The sequence below is a fragment of the Macaca thibetana genome, chromosome 12 (assembly GCF_024542745.1).
Source record: "Macaca thibetana thibetana isolate TM-01 chromosome 12, ASM2454274v1, whole genome shotgun sequence".
Taxonomy (NCBI): Eukaryota; Metazoa; Chordata; class Mammalia; order Primates; family Cercopithecidae; genus Macaca; species Macaca thibetana.
The window spans coordinates 69,165,427-69,184,415 of record NC_065589.1 but is presented as its reverse complement, the minus strand read 5'-3'; the positions used below and the strand labels follow the sequence as shown (position 1 = coordinate 69,184,415).

Below are 18,989 nucleotides of genomic sequence, written 5' to 3'. Positions count from 1 at the left end.
AGGGTAATTGCTCTGCAACAAATCACCTTCTCTTCTCTGAGCTTGGCTGCCACATCCCTCTCTTGTCCATCAATTGTGCACATTGTCATGATACCCAGATGATCACCAGGGGTGAGTCTCCCTAACAGCATGTTTATAAGAGTATTCAGTTGAGCAATCTGCAAAATAATTGTATTTCAATGGAGATATTATACTGTGAAAAAAATCTATTACATGTCAAGTGCCAAATGAAGCAGTTATAGAACCAAGACACATTTATTGGTGCTTTTAATCAACGCAAATAACTTTGCAAGCTGATCATTCCATTGTTTTCTTGTGATTTTAATTTGCTTCTTTAATAACAGAAATATACTTTTCAACTAACAGTCATCACTTGACTTGTGAATGAACAAAACACTAGATTTTTTTTAACATTCTGGCTCATATCTCTATATGATTGGACTCTGTTTTCCCAAAGTCCTAGGGCAAAAACCAAAAAAAAGTACAGGAGCTAGTGTCCTTACAAAGGTTGTCCAGAAGTCTACATTTTCCTTAAGTCCACAGAGAGACTAAGGGACCCTTAACCCCATCTGCTGGTGGCAGAAGAGTTGAGGAATTTTTGCTCCAGTGCATTTTATGTGTTTCTCTGTAAAGTTTAACGTTCAAGCAGGTTCTTTGCAGGCTTTGTATTAAATACAACGTGCTTTCTTTCAGCATGAGGGTCATCACTACCACAATGGATGGTGCTGTAAACTACCTTTCGGGACTAAATTTCAAAACGTACATTTGTATTTCTAGAAAATGTTGAGTATGTAAAGCAATCACTCTTTTAAACCTGAACATGTAATAGAAAGCCACAGACTTTCACCGTGACTTGCAATGACCTTGGTTAACCTATGAGCCCTTTGAACCTACAGTATTGACGAATTCCTCAGGAAAACAATAGCTCACATTTCCTGAAGGCTGAGTGTGTGCCGGCTTCTGCTTTAAGTGCTCTGTAAGCATTCACTCTCATCATACAACAATCCTTTGAGATAAGTCCTATGATTACCCCAGTTTCCTGATGAGGAGACTAAGACGACAGAGATTACACGACTTGCCCAGTCACCTAACCAATTTCCTGAGGTGTCCTCGCTAGATGCTTAACAGTTGTTTGCTGACAGCAACAAACCTGCTTAAGAGAATCTTCTACAAAAAACAACAACAACAACAAACAAACAAACAAACAAACAAAAAACCATTTTAAGGTCTTGTTCATGCCTCCACTGCCCACCCAATCTGAATGATGGTCAAAGTCACTTGCTTGGGAAAGTCCAGCATAACATGAAGTTATAGGGAGCTGGAGCTCCCAGGGTCTCTGGGCATCCTTTGCTCTACAGCTCAACAAGCCGTAGCCCTCGGGAAAGTTTTGAATAGCATCCTTCCTCTTTCTGCCTTTAATCTTATTTGCAGAAAAAATCCATTTGAAATCCCATCCAAACCTCACAGTAGGATTTCCCTTTTAAATATCTGCCTGCCTGTTTTCCAAGCAGGAAGTGTGGCTAATCACAACATTGTGATTGGAAGAGCCCATAGAGGGCTCTCAGCGCCTGTGCTTAGCTCTGGTTACATTCTGCGTTCCTTGAGGCTCGAGCAAGTGAGGCCTGCCACCAGGAGGGTGCTTCATCTCCACTGTGCCCCCAAACCTGGCCGCGCAGGGCATGGAAAGAGAGGTGTCCTGGCTGTGGCCACCCCAGGTTACGGCCTCGGACTCTGCCGTTAGCCATACCCTCTCCACCTCCTGCTCCCAGCCTGCAGCCACGCAGCTCTGCCCACTCATTATCATTAAGCCTGTGCCATCTGAAAGGGACTAATTATCACAGCCCCAGCCCACAGCGCAGTGCAGATCTTGGAAAGGACAGTGCTGACAAGAAGCCTTTCCAGAACAAAGAAAGTCACGCAGATGCTAGACCCTGAGGGACAGCCATCGTAGGAGTGGTAGACGGTGTGTGTGTGTGTACATGTGTGAGAGTGTGTATGTGAGAGAAAGAACAGGTGTGAGTGTGTCTGTGAAAGAACATGTGTGAGAGTGTGTGTGCATGAGTGTGAATAGTGTGAGAGAACATGTGTGGGGGGGTATGTGTGTGAGACAGAACTTGTGTGAATGTGTGTGTGAGAGTGTTTGTGTGTGTGTGTGAGAGAAGACGTGTGAGAGTATGTGTGAGTGCGAGAAAGCATGTGTGCATGTGTAAGACAGGCAGTGGGTATGAGTGTGTATGTACACACACTGTGCACAATATGTGAGCCTGTGGGATGCATTAAGTCTGGAGAGGAGGAAGTTTTTTGCTGGAGAAATCATTAAAGTTTAAATCAAGAAGTGTCTTGGATCTCAAGAACTGTCTCAAGATCACAAGAGTTGTGTCTCTTTATAACCATAATATTGAGCACTGATTATATGCCAGATTGTAGAAAGTATTTCCCATGAATCCCAGCGTACACCCTATGAACTTTGATTACTATTATCTCTACTTTACAGGAAACAGAGACTCAGAGAAGTTAGGTCATTTCCTCAGTGTCACACAGCTAATAAATGATAGAGCTAAGAGTCGAATCGAGCAGTCTGATGACAGAGTAGTGCTCTAAACTCAACGTTAATACTTCATCTTATTCCTAATATTAAAGATGCTGTGTGCACTAATTACCACCATTTCACCCCTGGATCCAAATATTCATACCCATTTTCCCAACAGCACAGGTTCTGGGCCAGAGTTTCTCAGATGTTGGTGAACAAAAAACCACTTGGGGAGCTTGTTGGAACACAGAGTCTCGGTTACATCTCAGTGATTCTGATTTCTTTTGTCTGAGGACCTAGGAATGTGCATCTTCGACAAGCGTTCCAGCCTGCAGTGAATTGCAGTGCTGAGATCACAGTGGTGTCTCTGTCCTTGTTGAACACAGCATGGCCCCGCCTCACCATTTCCAGCACGCTCAAGCTAGGGTCAGTGATGTGAAAGCACAAGATCAAAGCGGAAAGGTTGTTTTTTCCTCCAAGAAATTTGTTTTTACAATCCTAAAATTGAGGGGAAAAATTATCTATTTCATAGACTCCCCAAATATACCAAAAATAAAAGGCAAGCCAATTTATTTCAAGAGACTTTAAGTTCTGTGAGAGCAGGCATGGTGCCTGGCACTTACTAGACATGCAATTAAATACGTGTGACATATTTGGAAATGCTATGATATGTGTGTAGTATTTGGAGATCTTATGAATGAACAAAACCAATCTACTCAGAATTTTTGGCATTTCTACTGACAAAGAAATTTGAAATCTTTAAAGCAGAGTTTCTCAATCATACTATTGATATTTTGGGCCTGATCATTCTTCATCGTGAGGATCTTCTGTGCATCGCAGGATGTTGAGCAGCATCCCTGGCCTCTACCCACTAGGTGCCAGTAGCAATCCCTCCCTGCCCAAAGTCGAGACAACCTAAAGTACCTCCAGGCGTTGCCACATTTCACTGGGTGGCAAAATCACCCCTGGCTGAGAACCACCCTTGTAAATAAAGCAAAAGTATTGAATATTTAATTTAGTTTCAAAAATTTCTGATTCCTTTCAGATCATTATGTCCACTAACTAACATTCTAGCCTTCCCCCAAGTAAGTATTTTTTTAATGGTCATAGAATTTCAGAAAACTTTGCATCTCTTTTCAGGAAACTTTTCTGACATGCTTTTGAAAAGAGATTAAAAGGGATAAAAATGTCAAATTTCAGAATGCCAGGAATAGAATACATATCGTAAGAGTTTTTAGAGGGAAAAAAATACGGTATATATAAAACAAAAGAAGTCAAAATAATACATGACTTCTTCTAGATGCTAGACAAATATTTTCAAAATTCTGAGGTAAAGTTATTTTCCACCTAGAATTGTATACTCAGTCCAGTATTCAATCAAATATGAGATCTGAATTATTTTATACTTGGCCATGCAAATAATCAAAAAATTTACTTCTGGCCAGGCACAGTCGCTCACGCCTGTAATCCCAGCTCTTTGGGAGGTTAAGGCAGGTGGATCACGAGGTTGAAATCAACCTGGCCAATATGGTGAGACCTCGTCTCTACTAAAAATACAAAAATTAGCTGGGTGTGGTGGCAGGCGCCTGTAGTCCCAGCTACTCGGAAGGCTGAGGCAGAAGAATCACTTGAACCAGAGAGGTGGAGGTTGCAGTGAGCCAAAATCAAGCCACTGCCCTCCACCCTGGGTGACAGAGTGAGACTCCATCTAAAAAACAAAAACAAAAACAGTTTACTTCCATATGCGCTTCCTTACAAAGCTCCTGAAAGATAACCTTCAACAAATGCAGAGATTCAACAACAACAGCTCCAGGGAAGAGGATATCTGACATGGACAGAGGATGTAGATGTTCCCCACACCCAAAAAGCAACCCTGTCCAAATCTGAGAGAGGGTGAGGCCCCCATGACAGGAGTCTGTGGGAGGAAAAATAGAAATGATCAAGTGTTTGCAACTGGACAAATCATTGATAGACATTGATTGACAGATTTGTTAGTAAATTTGGAGAAATGGTAATGATATGCACTTAGAACTGAGCAAGTGAGAAAAGGGCAACTATTTACTTCAGTAATAATTGAGGAAAATAATTCAGAAATACTTCAGAAATAATTGAGGAAAATGATTATGTTACACCTTTTGATTGGGCAGTGAACAAGATTTGCGCAGTCATAGCAATACAAACTCTGACTTTTCTTTTTTTGAGACAGTCTCACTCCGTCACCCAGGCAAGAGTGCAGCAGCGCAATCTGAGCTCACTGCAACATCAACCTCCCAGGTTCAAGGGATGCTCATGCCTCAGCCTCCCAAATAGCTGGGACTATAGGCGCCCACCACCACTCACGGCTAATTTTTGTGTTTTTTGTAGAGACAGGGTTTCGCTGTGTTGGCCAGGCTGGTCTCAAACTCCTGGCCTCAAGTGATCCACCACCTTGGCCCCCCAGAGTGCTGGAATTACAGGTGTGAGCAACACTATCAATTGAATTAAAATCATGATTAAGTATATACTATGGCTTGAATGCATCCATTCCAAATTCATGTTGAAACTTATCCCCACTGTGGTGTTATGAAGAGGTGAGGCCTTTTGAGAAGTGATTAAGTTATGAGGTCCTTGTGAATGGACTAGTGCCTTATAAAAGGGCTGGGGGGAACTAGCTTAGGCTCTTTTCTGCTCTTTCTCTCTTCCACCGTGTGAAGACACCTAGACAGAGTCCTCTGTGAGGAACAGCCACTAAACCTGCTGGCACCTTGATCTTGAACTTCCCAGCCTCCAGAAATGTGAGAAATAAATTTCTATTGTTTATGAATTACCCTGTCTCAGGTACTTTGTTCTAGTAGACCAACTAAGACAAAACATCGAAAGAATGTGGGAAAGAGAAGAGGGAGGAGGGTAAGAGAGCTAAATTGTTACCTAAGACACAAAAAGTTCATAGAGAAGGACTAAAACGTGAAGTCTCAGTGTGTGCATATTATTTGGAAACAGTATGTGCGGGTCAATGCCATAAGAAAGGATTAAGAGAGTTGGAAGTGGTTGCCTCTGCAGAAATGGGGGGAGAAGAGTGAAGGACCGCTGCTGTTTGTTAGAAGCTTTTTCCTCCTTGATTGTTTAACTGTGTGCACGTGTTACCTTCATAAAAGCAAGGGCTGTCTTAGAGATCTAGTAACTGAACTACTGTATAGACATGACTCTGGCACCTGGAGCACAGTGAGTGCACTGACACTGGTAGCTGCGAGGACTATGATTACGGATGTCCCAGTGGCTCTTGCCATGTGTCTGCTCCTGCCAGCCAGTGAATGGCTCCCTCTCTCCTGCTCCCTCTGTCCACGCAGAATCAAGTGTTCATATTAGGAACAACATCGGTGCATTGTTTGTGGGGCTTTCTCTCCATTTTCACTTCCATCACCTACTGGCCTTCTTGCTGACATTTGCTTCGGGGCTTTCCTGCCCCTCTGCGTGGAACACCCGCCAGCCTGATGTTGCCTCCCAGACATGCTCATCTCTTCCTTCTTCAGCCCCTCTTGGCATCTTCTCCTAGCAGAGGCCTTCCCTTGCCATCCCATCTAAAAATAGCAACTTCAACCTCTACTCTCTCCCCTCGCCCTACTTTATTTCATTTCTAGCACTTATTACTGCCTGAAATATCTGTTTACCTGCCAACTCCCTCTCTCTCGATTGATTATAAACTCCAAGAGGCAAGGACTTTGACTTTGCAGATATATTCCCAGCACTAGAACTATGCCAGGCACACAGTAAGAATTAAATAGCTATTTGTTAAGTGGATGATTGACTGAATAGGTAGAAGGATGGATGAATGAATAAATGAATCATTTAATACCCTCATGCTATGAATTGGGTCTCAGCCTAGAGCTTGTGCAGTTCTTGGGTTAAGTAATTTTCAGGTGCCCCCTGATTATTTCCAGAGACTGTTTCCTCTATCCCTATATCTACCGCACCTATCAAAGCCTGTCCTTCTCCCCTCTTTCCCTCTACCACCCCATATTTCTTCTAACTGCAGGTATCCATGTCTCTCAAGTAGCTGGGACTTGTGCATATGCCACTGTGCCCAGCTTGCAAAGCACATTCTAGAATCTGTGTGCCATTCACCCTCTCATTCTCAACTTGCTGTATCTAGCTTCAGCTAAGTAAAGGCTTGTGAATGTTGTGGGGATGGTGTTCTAACTATGCTTTCTTAGAGTCTGTGTTCATCTACCTGGCATCCATTAACTACAGGGCCAAACTAAGCCAAGGTTGCTTCCACCTCCCTTGTGATCCAGAGCCCACACTCTGAACCACTTCCTTATCTAACTCACACACCACCCAATACTCCCCCTGCCCTAAATCAGCCAGGGCCAGGCACTAGACAACTGGAGACTACTCCCATAACCCAGAGCCCACTGATGCTATTCAAACTAGATAGTCCTCAGCTGTTTCCCCTGCCCTGCCTTGCCTTTCCCATGGAAATTCCATTAAGGGTCTGGCCTAGTTCTTCCCCTTACATAGGTTCTGTCTCCTAACCAAACCTTGGTGCTGCCCTAGGTGGCCCTGTGTGGCATGGCATGCCCCTTCCTCTCGGGGAATGTAAGTAGTACCAGTCTTCTTTCAATGGCATTGGCCTCTCTGTTGTCACTCAGTCACCTCCATAAGTTAAAACCCTGCAGGTACAAATGAGACACAATGGCGCAATTTCCTGGGGCGTTTCTCTCTGTCAAGTGCACCTGCATTCTTTATTACATCTCACCAGCAGCTGTTCTTGTCTCATGCTCTTAGAAGCCTGATGCCCAAGGCTTAAAAGCTATCTCAGGCCAGATGCGGTGGCTCACGTATGGAATCCCAGCACTTTGGGAGGCTGAGACAGGCAGGTCACCTGAGGTCAGGAGTTCTGCCTGTCTATTCACCGCTGCAAACATAGTGCACTTGGGCTCAGGAGCTCCACACTGTAGCGCGCTATGTTTGCACCGGTGAGTAGATACCACGCTCCCATCTGGGCAACATAGTGAGACTCATGGCTTTAAAAAAGGTTTTAAACAGACTTTGTGCCATCTATTAATTTCTGTCAGCACCAAAAATAACCTTGAAAAACATTCACTGGCATTAACAAGTACAAATATTTTATAATTCATATCTTTAAAATTTCTTTAACAAAAGCAAATGTACTATAAAACTCATAAGATTCAAAAACTATACTATAGACTGCAGGGAAGTGTAAAAAATCTAAAGTAAGATGCTCTTTAGAAATTGATGGAATTCAGGCCAGATACAGTGGCTCATGCCTATAATCCCAACTGCTCAGGAGGCCGAGGTGGGAGGATTTCTTGAGACCAGGTGTTTCAGGTTGGCCCGGGCAACATAATGAGACCCCATCTCTAAAAAAAGTAATTTTTTAAGAAATTGGAGGAATTTTATTTCACAAAGAGCATTAGAAACATCCCTTTTAAAATCTGAATAAATAATTGTATCAAATTAGTAACAATTAACGATCCCAAATCATAAATAGGCAATTAGGCCCTGCTCTAATTAACATGGGTCATATCAATATAGACTGTGAAATACAAAAAAAAAAAAGCAATAATGAACTTGGTTTTACATACTTTGGTTTAAAAATGAAGGTTACTCTGTCACTCCCTGATGATGTTAAAATATTTTTAGGAAAACAACATCTTTGAGACTGAGTATCTCTGTTCTTGGTGGTCTCAGCAATGCTCAGAGACGTCCACTGAGTCTCATTACTATCCTAATGTTACTTCCCATTTGTGAAAACTGATGCCCAATAAACCAACAGGCATTTATTGGGCTGCACTGGGGTCATCTTGAAGGTTATTCATCTTTTGGCCCCTTGGACTTTAGGAAACACAATGGAGCTCTAAGATGATACAATCTGGATGAAGAACAGGTATGAAATGATGAAAGAAAAATTAAGATCTTAGCTGGGTTTAAGTAACTTATCTAGGGATCAGGTGGGCTGCAATCCTAGGACAGAGTTTCACAGGAAATGAGTCTCAGGCCAGGACCCAGTGACTGGACAGGTCTTAGGGAATGGGCTACCGAGCCTGTTATTTTCCCAGGAGGGAAAAAGGATGCTTGAAAGGGAGAGGGACGGGCATGAGCTGGTGGCCTGGGTGGGAGAGGCCAGAACACACTGGGTCAGATGAGGCCTTTGGCTTGTTATGATAGGTAATAGGGAGTTCTAGAGGGATCTGGGTGGAGGAATGGCCTAAAAAAGCAGCATTTGACCCAGACTGCTGTGAGGTCTGTGTCATTTACAGAGAAGGCTCTTAGAAGAGTCCAGGCATAAGACTAGAGGCCACAGGGAAAAGGACAACCCATGGACACGTTTTAAAGAACAGCTCAATATTCTAAGTGACGAGATTGGGGGTTGGGGCAGGGCGTGTGTACCAGATAGTGGTTAACACCATGGGTCATGGGTTCTGGGAGACCTAAGAATCCCTGCCCCACCACTTACAACTGAGTGACCTTAGGCACACTGATTCATTCTTTCACCTGAGAACTGGAACAACGGCACCTGCCTCATGGGGTGGGAGGTTGGGGGAGGGTGGCGGTTGTGAGGGCTAAAAGAGGGACCTGTGTTAGCAGAGGGTCTGATGCATAGTAAGAAACCAATAAGTGGATAATAATATCTTTGATTATTTAAAATTTAAAAATTAGTATTGAGTCGGTGCCGCATCCTCAGCCCGCCGCCATGGCCGCCTACAAGCTGGTGCTGATCCGGCACGGCGAGAGCGCATGGAACCTGGAGAACCGCTTCAGCGGCTGGTACGACGCCGACCTGAGCCCAGCGGGCCACAAGGAGGCGAAGCGCGGCGGGCAGGCGCTGCGAGATGCTGGCTATGAGTTTGACATCTGCTTCACCTCAGTACAGAAGAGAGCGATCCGGACCCTCTGGACAGTGCTAGATGCCATTGATCAGATGTGGCTGCCAGTGGTGAGGACTTGGCGCCTCAATGAGCGGCACTATGGGGGTCTAACCGGTCTCAATAAAGCAGAAACTGCTGCAAAGCATGGTGAGGCCCAGGTGAAGATCTGGAGGCGCTCCTATGATGTCCCACCACCTCCGATGGAGCCCGACCACCCTTTCTACAGCAACATCAGTAAGGATCGCAGGTATGCAGACCTCACAGAAGATCAGCTACCCTCCTGTGAGAGTCTGAAGGACACGATTGCCAGAGCTCTGCCCTTCTGGAATGAAGAAATAGTTCCCCAGATCAAGGAGGGGAAACGTGTACTGATTGCAGCCCATGGCAACAGCCTCCGGGGCATTGTCAAGCATCTGGAGGGTCTCTCTGAAGAGGCTATCATGGAGCTGAACCTGCCGACTGATATTCCCATTGTCTATGAATTGGACAAGAACTTGAAGCCTATCAAGCCCATGCAGTTCCTGGGGGATGAAGAGACGGTGCGCAAAGCCATGGAAGCTGTGGCCGCCCAGGGCAAGGCCAAGAAGTGAAGGCCAGCGGGGAGGATACTGTCCCCAGGAGCACCCTCCCTGCCCGTCTTGTCCCTCTGCCCCTCCCACCTGCACATGTCACACTGACCACATCTGTAGACATCTTGAGTTGTAGCTGCAGATGGGGACTGGTGGCTCCCATTTTCATTTTAGCCATTTTGTCTTCTGCACCCACTCCCTTCGTACAATCTAGTCAGAATAGCACTTCTAGAGCACAGGTTCTCAGTCCAAGCTGTGGAAAAGCTCCCCTTATCCAACAGAGTTTAAAGGTAGTAACTTGGGTTTTTGCGAGTTGTTTACTAAGGACTTGTGGGGAGGAATCATGCTAAGCCATGACCAATGAGGAGAAGCAACAGAGCCTCTCTGTCCCCAGGAGCCAGTCCTCTGCTCTTCTGCAGTCAGGCCACTGCCTGGGGGCTCTAGTCATTCCAGTGGAAAATGATGTAACCTGCATGGTGATGTGACAACTGTTTCCTCCCTGACCCTAGAGGACCTGGCTCTAGAAGTTTGGGATCAATCCTGAATTTAGTTATGTGTTACATTTACTTTTATTAAAAAAGTATAGTATATATAAATAATACAAAACAGTAACCCTTCTGGGGTTTCTTGTGGCGGTTGAAATAGTCCCACATGTGATCATCAGAAAATAAGCCATTCCTCATACCAGTATGGGATCAGTTCCTTGACCTCTGAGGGGCAGGAGTGCTTCCTGCTGTGTGTGTTAGAATCCCTTCCTGCCTTGTTTCATGGCAGTGAAACGCCCCTTGGTCCTGTCCAAGTGTGTCTTTCACTGATTTCCGAATCATGTTCTAGTTGCTTGGCTCTGCCACATGGGTCCAGTATTCACCTGAGCATAACTGTACTAAATCCTTTTTCCAGATCAGTATAATAAAGGAGTGATGTGCAATAAAAAATAAATAAATAAATAAATAAAAATAAAAATTAGTATTAAGAGAGAAGATTCACTATAATTTTCACATTTCTGGGTGAGGAGATTGGGGCAAGACAGACAGAACGGGGAGAGAAATTCCTTAGTGAGCTGGGCAGTGAGTCCCAACGAACTGAGACCCCAGTCAGGCCCCAGCATTTGCGAAGAGGCTCCTAGGCAATGAAAACACCACAGTTTAGATCTGGGCACAGGAAGAGAGTTCAGAAATGAAAGGTACTCTTTAGGAAATAAAATATTAGGGAAATTGTTCGATTTTACTTCTAACCTGTGTCTTGCAAGACGTTGCTGAAAAGAATTCTATGGAAAGCGTGTTTTGCTCTGTGGATTAAACTTAAAGAGTCCTGTAATTTAAATTAAAAAATAAAAAACAGGAAAGAAACATTTCTGAAACTTGATCATACGGTCCTGAAACTGACCATAGTTAGAATAGATGATTGAATAATTTCTGATTTTTTCTGGAGGTGTTTTTCTGTCTCTGGCCTTCTCTAATAAAAGTTTGCAATAGTCAGTTCTCAATTAGCTTTGTTAACGGAAAGGAGCAGTGACATAGATAAAAACAAACTACAGATAACACAGAAAATGATTTACTGCCACTCAGTTTCCCTCAACCCCCAACCTCTCCCCTTCTCAAATCCCTCCAATCAGCATCTGCAGACCCCCAACGTGTGGTGTCAGAAGGAGACTGTGGGTCACATAGATAATCTACTCAAGGGTAATGGATTTGACTACAATTTAGCATTGATTAATTATAGTGTCCAATTTTAATTCAGTGCTATTCACTAACTAATTAGATAAGGATTTTCTACGTTCTATTTTTGCCTCAGAAAATTCTAAGCATAGGTACTTTAAAATTAGCAGTGCTGTTGAAATTTAATAATTATTTATCCCCCACCTGACAATGAACGCTGCTGTATGAGGGTCAGGAGACCTAGCTTCTTCCCAGCCCTACCCATGGCAGGGACACTGTGGCACCAAGTAATCAACTGCACCCCTCTGTGTTGTTTCCTCGCTTATAAAGTGAAGGTTGGGCAACGGGCTGGCTGAGGTTGTTTCCAGGGCTACCATTCCCATCTAGGTCATAGTTATGATGCATATCTTGTTTTTAACATTTGCCCTTAGACTTGTACTCATAAATTTATGGCAGTGGGTGTTAGCCAGGGGCAATTTTGTCCCTAGGGGACATTTGGAAATGTCTGGAGATTTTTTTTGTTGTTTTGACTTGGGGTTGCAGGGAGTCAGAGTGGTGTGTGATATCGGTATCTAGTGGGTAGAGGCCAGGGATATTGTTAAACATCCTACAATGCCCAAGACCGTCCTCCACAACAAAGAATTATCTGGTCCAAAATGTCAATAGTGCTGAGACTGAGAAACCCTAATATATAAGAAGGTATTTGACATAGGTCAGTAGTCTAGGAATTATCCTATTTGAGAAGATAAATAGAAATTTAAATTATGGGGATCAAATATTAAATTTGAACTTACAACTGAAGTACCAAAAATACCATAAATATAAAATTTCTAAAGTGAGGCACCAGACCACCAGGTGGAAATTTCAAAGAGTTATAAAAACTGAGCAGCCCTCAAACCAGCAAGGAGGATATAAAAGGGTTGAAAGCATGAATATTGAGAAAGGATCAATCAAAAGTATCTTTCGGCAGAGGGCTGCTGCCCTATGTGACCCCTAATCCCACTGAACAAGTGAAAGAGTTCCCTGGGGATATTTTGAATTCTGCTCCTGAGAGTCTCCTGGGAGCGAGGGAACTCCAAAGTCTTTGTGGAGGGGAAGTTCTAGAAAACAAGGGATGAAAAGAATGCAGCAGCTAGAGGAAGAGTCTACTTGGTCCACCTCCCGGGCCTAAAGTTGGAGAAACCCTCAGGGGAACTTCTGAAGGGCCCAGCAACAGCCCCACAAGAGAAAGATTCACCTGTGAGCATCGGCCAGACCCAGACAGTGCAAAGCCATCTCTCAACCACGCCATTCACATCAGAGCTTTGCTCTATCCTTTTTCTTCTGCCCTTCGGGGCTCTGGCCCCACAGGAACAAGGAAGAATGTAGAAAAGCAGAAAGAAAAGCCACCATCTTTCCTTCTACAAAGGCGGGTGGCCTGTAAAAAACAGGCTATAGCTGGGGCAAGGAAAGGAGGTCTTACTTTTAAATATATATTGAAACATTGATTATATATTAGACTGGAATTCTATTTCTAATTCAAGACTGCGTTTTGGCTTAAGTGGTTAGTAGGACTTGCTACTCCTTAAGTGACTAGAACATTCCTGAAATCTATCCGGGCTTTCATCCAACAGAAAAACCCCCGCACTGAATACATTTTAAAGATCACTGGAAGTCAAAAATAAGTTTCATTCAAATTACATCTTACTCCTTATGCTTGTCAACATACCAGTTATATTTTCATTCCAGAAATGTAATCAAGGTTCCTTGTGAGCTATTTGCCTAAAGCAAAGAAAGAAAAAAAAAAACTTGTTAAATATTCTATTTAAACAAGATGCTAAAACATAAAAACTTCTGAGTTCACAAAATATAATTTTTTGGTTCCTAAGAATTTTTATTATTATTATTTTTAAGGCTAGCCAACTTAAAAATTTTTAATCAACTTTATTGAACTTTGCACTCTGAGGAAGAAACAATATCTCACGTCTCTGTCATTAGAGTCGAAGCTCTCCAAAATTATAAACTCCGCTGTGAGCTCCCAGCACTTATGGCCTGACTTTGGTTATCTCAATCGTCAAAATTTGACATTAATAACATTGCCATATTGTTTGAGATGATGTATTTTCAGCTATTGACATATATTAAGTATTTCAACTATTTTGTTAACTATAGAATCCTCGTACACTTAAAAACAATGAAACCCAGAATCTCATATTTCATGCTCCTGGAGTAATTTCTCCTAGGTGTCCTCAAAGGCACAATCGAGAGGTTTGAGATTAGTAGAAATGTCATTCACAGATGGAAAAATGATTTTGTATTTATTTCATCTGCAACCATATGTAAGTCTTCACCTAGAGATTTTTTTGAAATTAAATGTTACTATTGTTTCTTTTTTTATGATTCCCCCTAAATGATCATAATTGAAGAGGAGAATAATAAGTGACTTTTGAATATTTCCTAGGGCCCCAGGATCCTATGTTAAATGTGTGGTCCTTGAACCAGCAGCTTCAGCATGACCTGAGAGCTCATAACTTCGTCTCTACAAAAAATACAAAAAAAAGTTAGCCAGGCATGGTGGTGTACGCCTATGGTCTCAGCTACTTGGAAGGCTGAGGTGAGTGGATAGCTAGAACCTAGGGGGTGAAGGTTGCAATGAGTTGAGCAACTACTGCACTCTGGCCTGGGAGATGAGCCAGACACTCTCAAAAGAAAAAAAAAAAAGAAGAAATGCAGAACCTCAGGCTGTTCCTCAGACCTACTTAATCCAAATCTGCATTTAAACAAGATTCTTAGGTGATTCTCAAAAGGCATTCACATTTGAGAAACACTGATGTAGACCACAAATGAAGGTCTGCAACAATGCTAGATAACAATTTAACCCAAGACAATTTGGTGGAAATAATATAGGTAGGATGAATTTATTAGCATCAATAAATAAATCCACAGCAGAAACAAAGTAAACCCATAACAACGAAAATCACTTTTAATGCAAAGAGAGTGCAAGAGACTTTTTAGAAAGTGCCATCCATAACCATAATCAATTTTCCATGGAAACGGAACTAGAATTCAGTGTGTAACTCACAGAACTGTGCTGGCCAACTACTGTATAGGACACACAGTTTTTCTAATAATCCCAACTGACTGATCATTGTCAACACTTTGTGTCCCTTTTTATGAGCTCCTAAACCCATGGACAAGGTCAGGAAGAATAGTTTTCTTTTTATGCTGGTGGGTGATACCCACAGCTGTGGTTCTTAATCTTTCCTACACATTTTAGATTCAGTTGACAAACTTCCCACAGTCCTATGCCTAGGCTGTAGGCCATACCAGTTAAATCAGAATCTCCAAGGTTAGGACCCAGGCATCAGCAGCTTTTAAAAGTTTCCAAGAGATTACAATGTGCAGCCTAATTGGGGGACCAAAGACCTATACAAATCAAACTGAAGGAGTTGTTTGACAATTATAGGGTGTATTTATCAAAAGAAATAACTGGCCGGGCACAGTGGCTCACGCCTGTAATCCTAACACTTTGGAAGGCCAAGGCAGAATTCAGGAGTTCAAGATCAGGCTGGGCAACATAGGGAGACCTCATCTCTACAAAAAAAAAAAAAAAAAAAAAAAAAAAAAAAAAATTTAAATAGTCGGACATGGTTACACATACCATGTGGTCCCAGCTACTTAGGAGGCTGAGGTAGGAGAATGGCTCTGGCCCAGAAAATCAAAGATGCAGTGAGCCATAATTGTGCCCCTGCACTCCAGCCTGAGTAACAAAGCAAGGCCCTGTCAAGAAAGAAGAGAGAAAGAGAGAGAGAAAAGAGAGGAGAGAGAGAGAGAGAGAAAGAAAAAGAAGGAAGGGAGGGAGGGAGGGAGGGAGGGAGGGAGGGAGGGAGGAAGGAAGGAAGGAAGGAAGGAAGGAAGGAAGGAAGGAAGGAAGGAAGGAAGGAAGGAGGGAGGGAAGAAAAGAAAGAAAGAAAGAAAGAAGGAAAGAAAGAAAGAAAGAAAGAAAGAAAGAAAGAAAGAAAGAAAGAAAGAAAGAAAGAAAGAAAGAAAGAAAGAGAAAGGCAAGCAAGCAGGCTAATATTCAGAACTTATGCCCTCTATTAGACTTGGCAGGGATGGAGTAGGCATAGCTGTCTACACTAACATAGTAACTCCCTCTCCCTGCACTTATCACCCTTACTCAGATCTTCATCATCTCTGACCTAGACTACATCTTGGCCAATCATACTCTATGTTACCCATCTCTCTACACTGCTTCCCCAACCAGGGGATGGGGGTAACAGACCATGCCCCTCCCCTACTTAAAACCCATCAAAGGCTCACCATGGCCTACCTATAAGTTCCAAGCCCCTTAACCTGGCAACACAGGCCTTCCATGGTTTATCCCACGCCAACACCTCCACCTCCATCTCCTGCTCTCCTCACCTCCAGGCTCCAGCCACTCTAGCCAATAGCACACTCCACTTCGTCAAGCCACTACATGCCCCTGGGCCTTGGTCCATGCCTTCTCCTCATTTCTTGAACTGGCTGCTTCCTCACATCTCAAGGTCCCAGCTCAGGGATCACTCCTCCAGGAAGCCACCACTGTCCCCACCCAACTCCCTTTAAAAGCTGCTTTCGACAGCCCTCCTTGGTGCTACTAAGTTAAGGGGATAGCACATGAACAGCGGTGAGAAAGGATGATAGGTTCTGAAAAAGCAAATGAGCTCATGATTTCAGGGGCAGGTGAGAGATTGGTGCAAAAGAAATGGGAGTCTCAAGTAATAACCACCTTGTGTCTATTATAAAGCAGGTGCACACAGTCAGGTGGCGGTGGGCTTTCTAAATCATGAGAGCTTGGATTGAAAAACAGGCCCAAGTCACTTAAAGGGAGAATTTCCTCTGCTAAAACAACATTACTCAATTTTTGAAAAACTAACTGAAGGGAGATGAATTCCTAAACTTTGGATGATAATTAGACTCTATATGACTCTACTATATATATATAACCACCATCTAACCATCGTCACAACTCTCAGACTGTGACGAGGTTTTAGAAACATGTTGGTTTGGGTTGCCATCTGTGTTAACTGTCCAGGAATCTCCTAGCATGGGGGATTCTTACCAAGGCCTGTAGAATAGGAAAAGAGGGCTATCATAGTAATCTGCTACCTAAAACAACAACAATGAAACTACCCAGCTAGATAACAATGCTACCAGAGCCACATGGACTATTTCCAGAGCTCTGTGTGTGTGTGTGTGTATGTGTGCATGTGTATGTGTGTGTGTGTGCATGTGTATGTGTGTGTGTGCGCATGTGTGTGTGTATGTGTGCATGTGTATGTGTGTGTGTGTATGTGTATGTGTGTGTGCGCGTGTGTGCATGTGTATGTGTGTGTGTGTGTGTGCGCGTGTGCATGCCTCATTAATCACAGTATTTTTTTTAGTCCCTCTTCCAGTTGTTTCAGTTGAAGGATAGGAAATAACTAATGTTTATTGTGCACATATTTATACACTAAGTACTATGTTTGGAGTATTTTCTTGTGTCATTTTTACAACAACCTTGTGAAATAAGCATGATTATCTACTTCTTGCAAACGAAGAAACTGAAGCTCAGATAGCTCAACTAGGGATGGGAGGTGGGTAAATGATGAGAAATCACTTAAGGGTACAATGGACATTATTTGAGTGATGGATACACTAAATGTCCAGATTTCACTATATCCATGTATCAAAGTTGCACTTGTACCCCTTAAATTTATACAAATGAAAAGAAAGAAAAATATAGTTTAAATAAGTTGCCCAAGATCACAGTGAGATACTAATAGGTTCCATAAAGCTACATCTTTATTGACAAAATAACCATGATAATAACATAATAAAAGAGAAAAAAGGACACAAACTCCTCCAAAAATTTATGCCAACTTCCAAGCAAACATGGCAACACATATACAAGTAGCTAACAGTGTGAGCTTCTCTCAACAGAGTGTGAGTTCACAAACAGCTCTTAAAGACACCAGCGAACCTCTGACTGCCCATACTCAACCAACAGAGGGTTCCCATGTTCCTATTTCCTATCAGGGAATGTAATTTCTAACAGAGAGCAGAGCCTGAAAAATAAATACAAAGCCAAGGATATTCTAGGTAAGCACTAAAACATAACTTTTTAAATGTCAATTATATAGATATGTATCCTTCAGAGATCAGATGTTTCTCCTCATCTAAACATGTCATTATCAGACTTCTTTTCTAGAAATTGCCTTTTCCCTGGAAAACGTGAACTTACAAGTTGCCGAAGAAGAGTGTGCATAGGATTCAGACCACAATATTTCAATAAAATCCCTTCTCGTCACCCAAGCCCGTTTCAATATACAGGTTTTTCAAAAGCAGGTGTCTCATAACTCTTAGATACACTTTGAAAAATGGAGGAAAATCTCATTTGGATCTAGTTTTTATTTTATTTTATTTTATTTTTATTTTTATTTATTTATTTTGAGACAGAGTTTCTCTCTGCTGCCCAAGCTGGAGTGCAATGGGGCAATCTTGGCTCACTGCAACCTCCATCTCCTGGGTTCAAGCAATTCTCCTGCCTCAGCTGGGACTACAGGCATGTGCCACCACATCTGGTTCATTTTTGTATTTTTAGCAGAGACAGGGTTTTGCCATGTTGGCCAAGCTGGTCTCGAACTCCTGACCTCAAGTGATCTGCCCACCTCAGCCTCTCAAAGTGTTGGAATTACAGGCATGAGCTACTATGCCTGACCTGGACCTAGTTTTTTAAAAAGAAATTACTAGTGAAAAATAAAATAAGTAAAAATTAATAAATAAACGTGCATCTCAACCTGTAGTTTGAGCGCAGGTTGACGTTTCAGGGCTGACGTGGCCTATGTGTGGTGATGACTCTATTATGCGCATGAACCCATTCATGTCTTCTGGATATGGTATCGTATCCCATTCATCACATTAAGAATTTAGCAGTTGAAAACTCCAGATACACTGAAATTGTCTGGCCAAAGAACACTGGTCTTACAGGATTAAAATGATAATCACACCCCAGAGACAACTAACAGTGAACTCAGATTAAAAATAATCTCTTGACAATGGAAACCATGCCAAGATTCAAGAGAAGATCAATCAAGGAGCTACCTGCCCCTAATCTGAGGTCTGTATTTGTTCACCAAGGTTCACAGTTATCTGTTTCCATCCTGGCTTTAAGGAAAATGAACTATTAAAAAATAAAGTAAAATAAAACAAAATGTTCCTGAATAACCCCTGATACCCGAGAAGACCACCACCCTTCCATGTTGTGTGAAAGGAGCTTTTTCCAAGGTCAATCTGAGCTTTACTATACAGATTGTGTTTATATATAAGACACAAGCACTTTTTAAACTGTCTGAAAATACTG

General features: G+C 42.6%; 2 protein-coding genes across 2 annotated transcripts in view; both read left to right on the top strand.

The window, feature by feature from the left end:
• Nucleotides 1-18,989, top strand: part of SP9 (Sp9 transcription factor) — a 921,284-nt gene that overhangs the window by 322,891 nt on the left and 579,404 nt on the right. The window lies entirely within an intron of this gene.
• Nucleotides 9,198-10,903, top strand: LOC126932703 (phosphoglycerate mutase 1-like). The gene has a single exon (XM_050751812.1). The coding sequence runs from the start codon at nt 9,225-9,227 to the stop codon at nt 9,987-9,989; it is 765 nt and encodes a 254-aa protein (XP_050607769.1). The 5' UTR covers nt 9,198-9,224; the 3' UTR covers nt 9,990-10,903.

Coding starts and splice junctions, on each gene's coding strand:
- LOC126932703 (XM_050751812.1), top strand. CDS start 9,225: ATGGCCGCCTACAAGCTGGTGCTGATCCGGCACGGCGAGAGCGCATGG.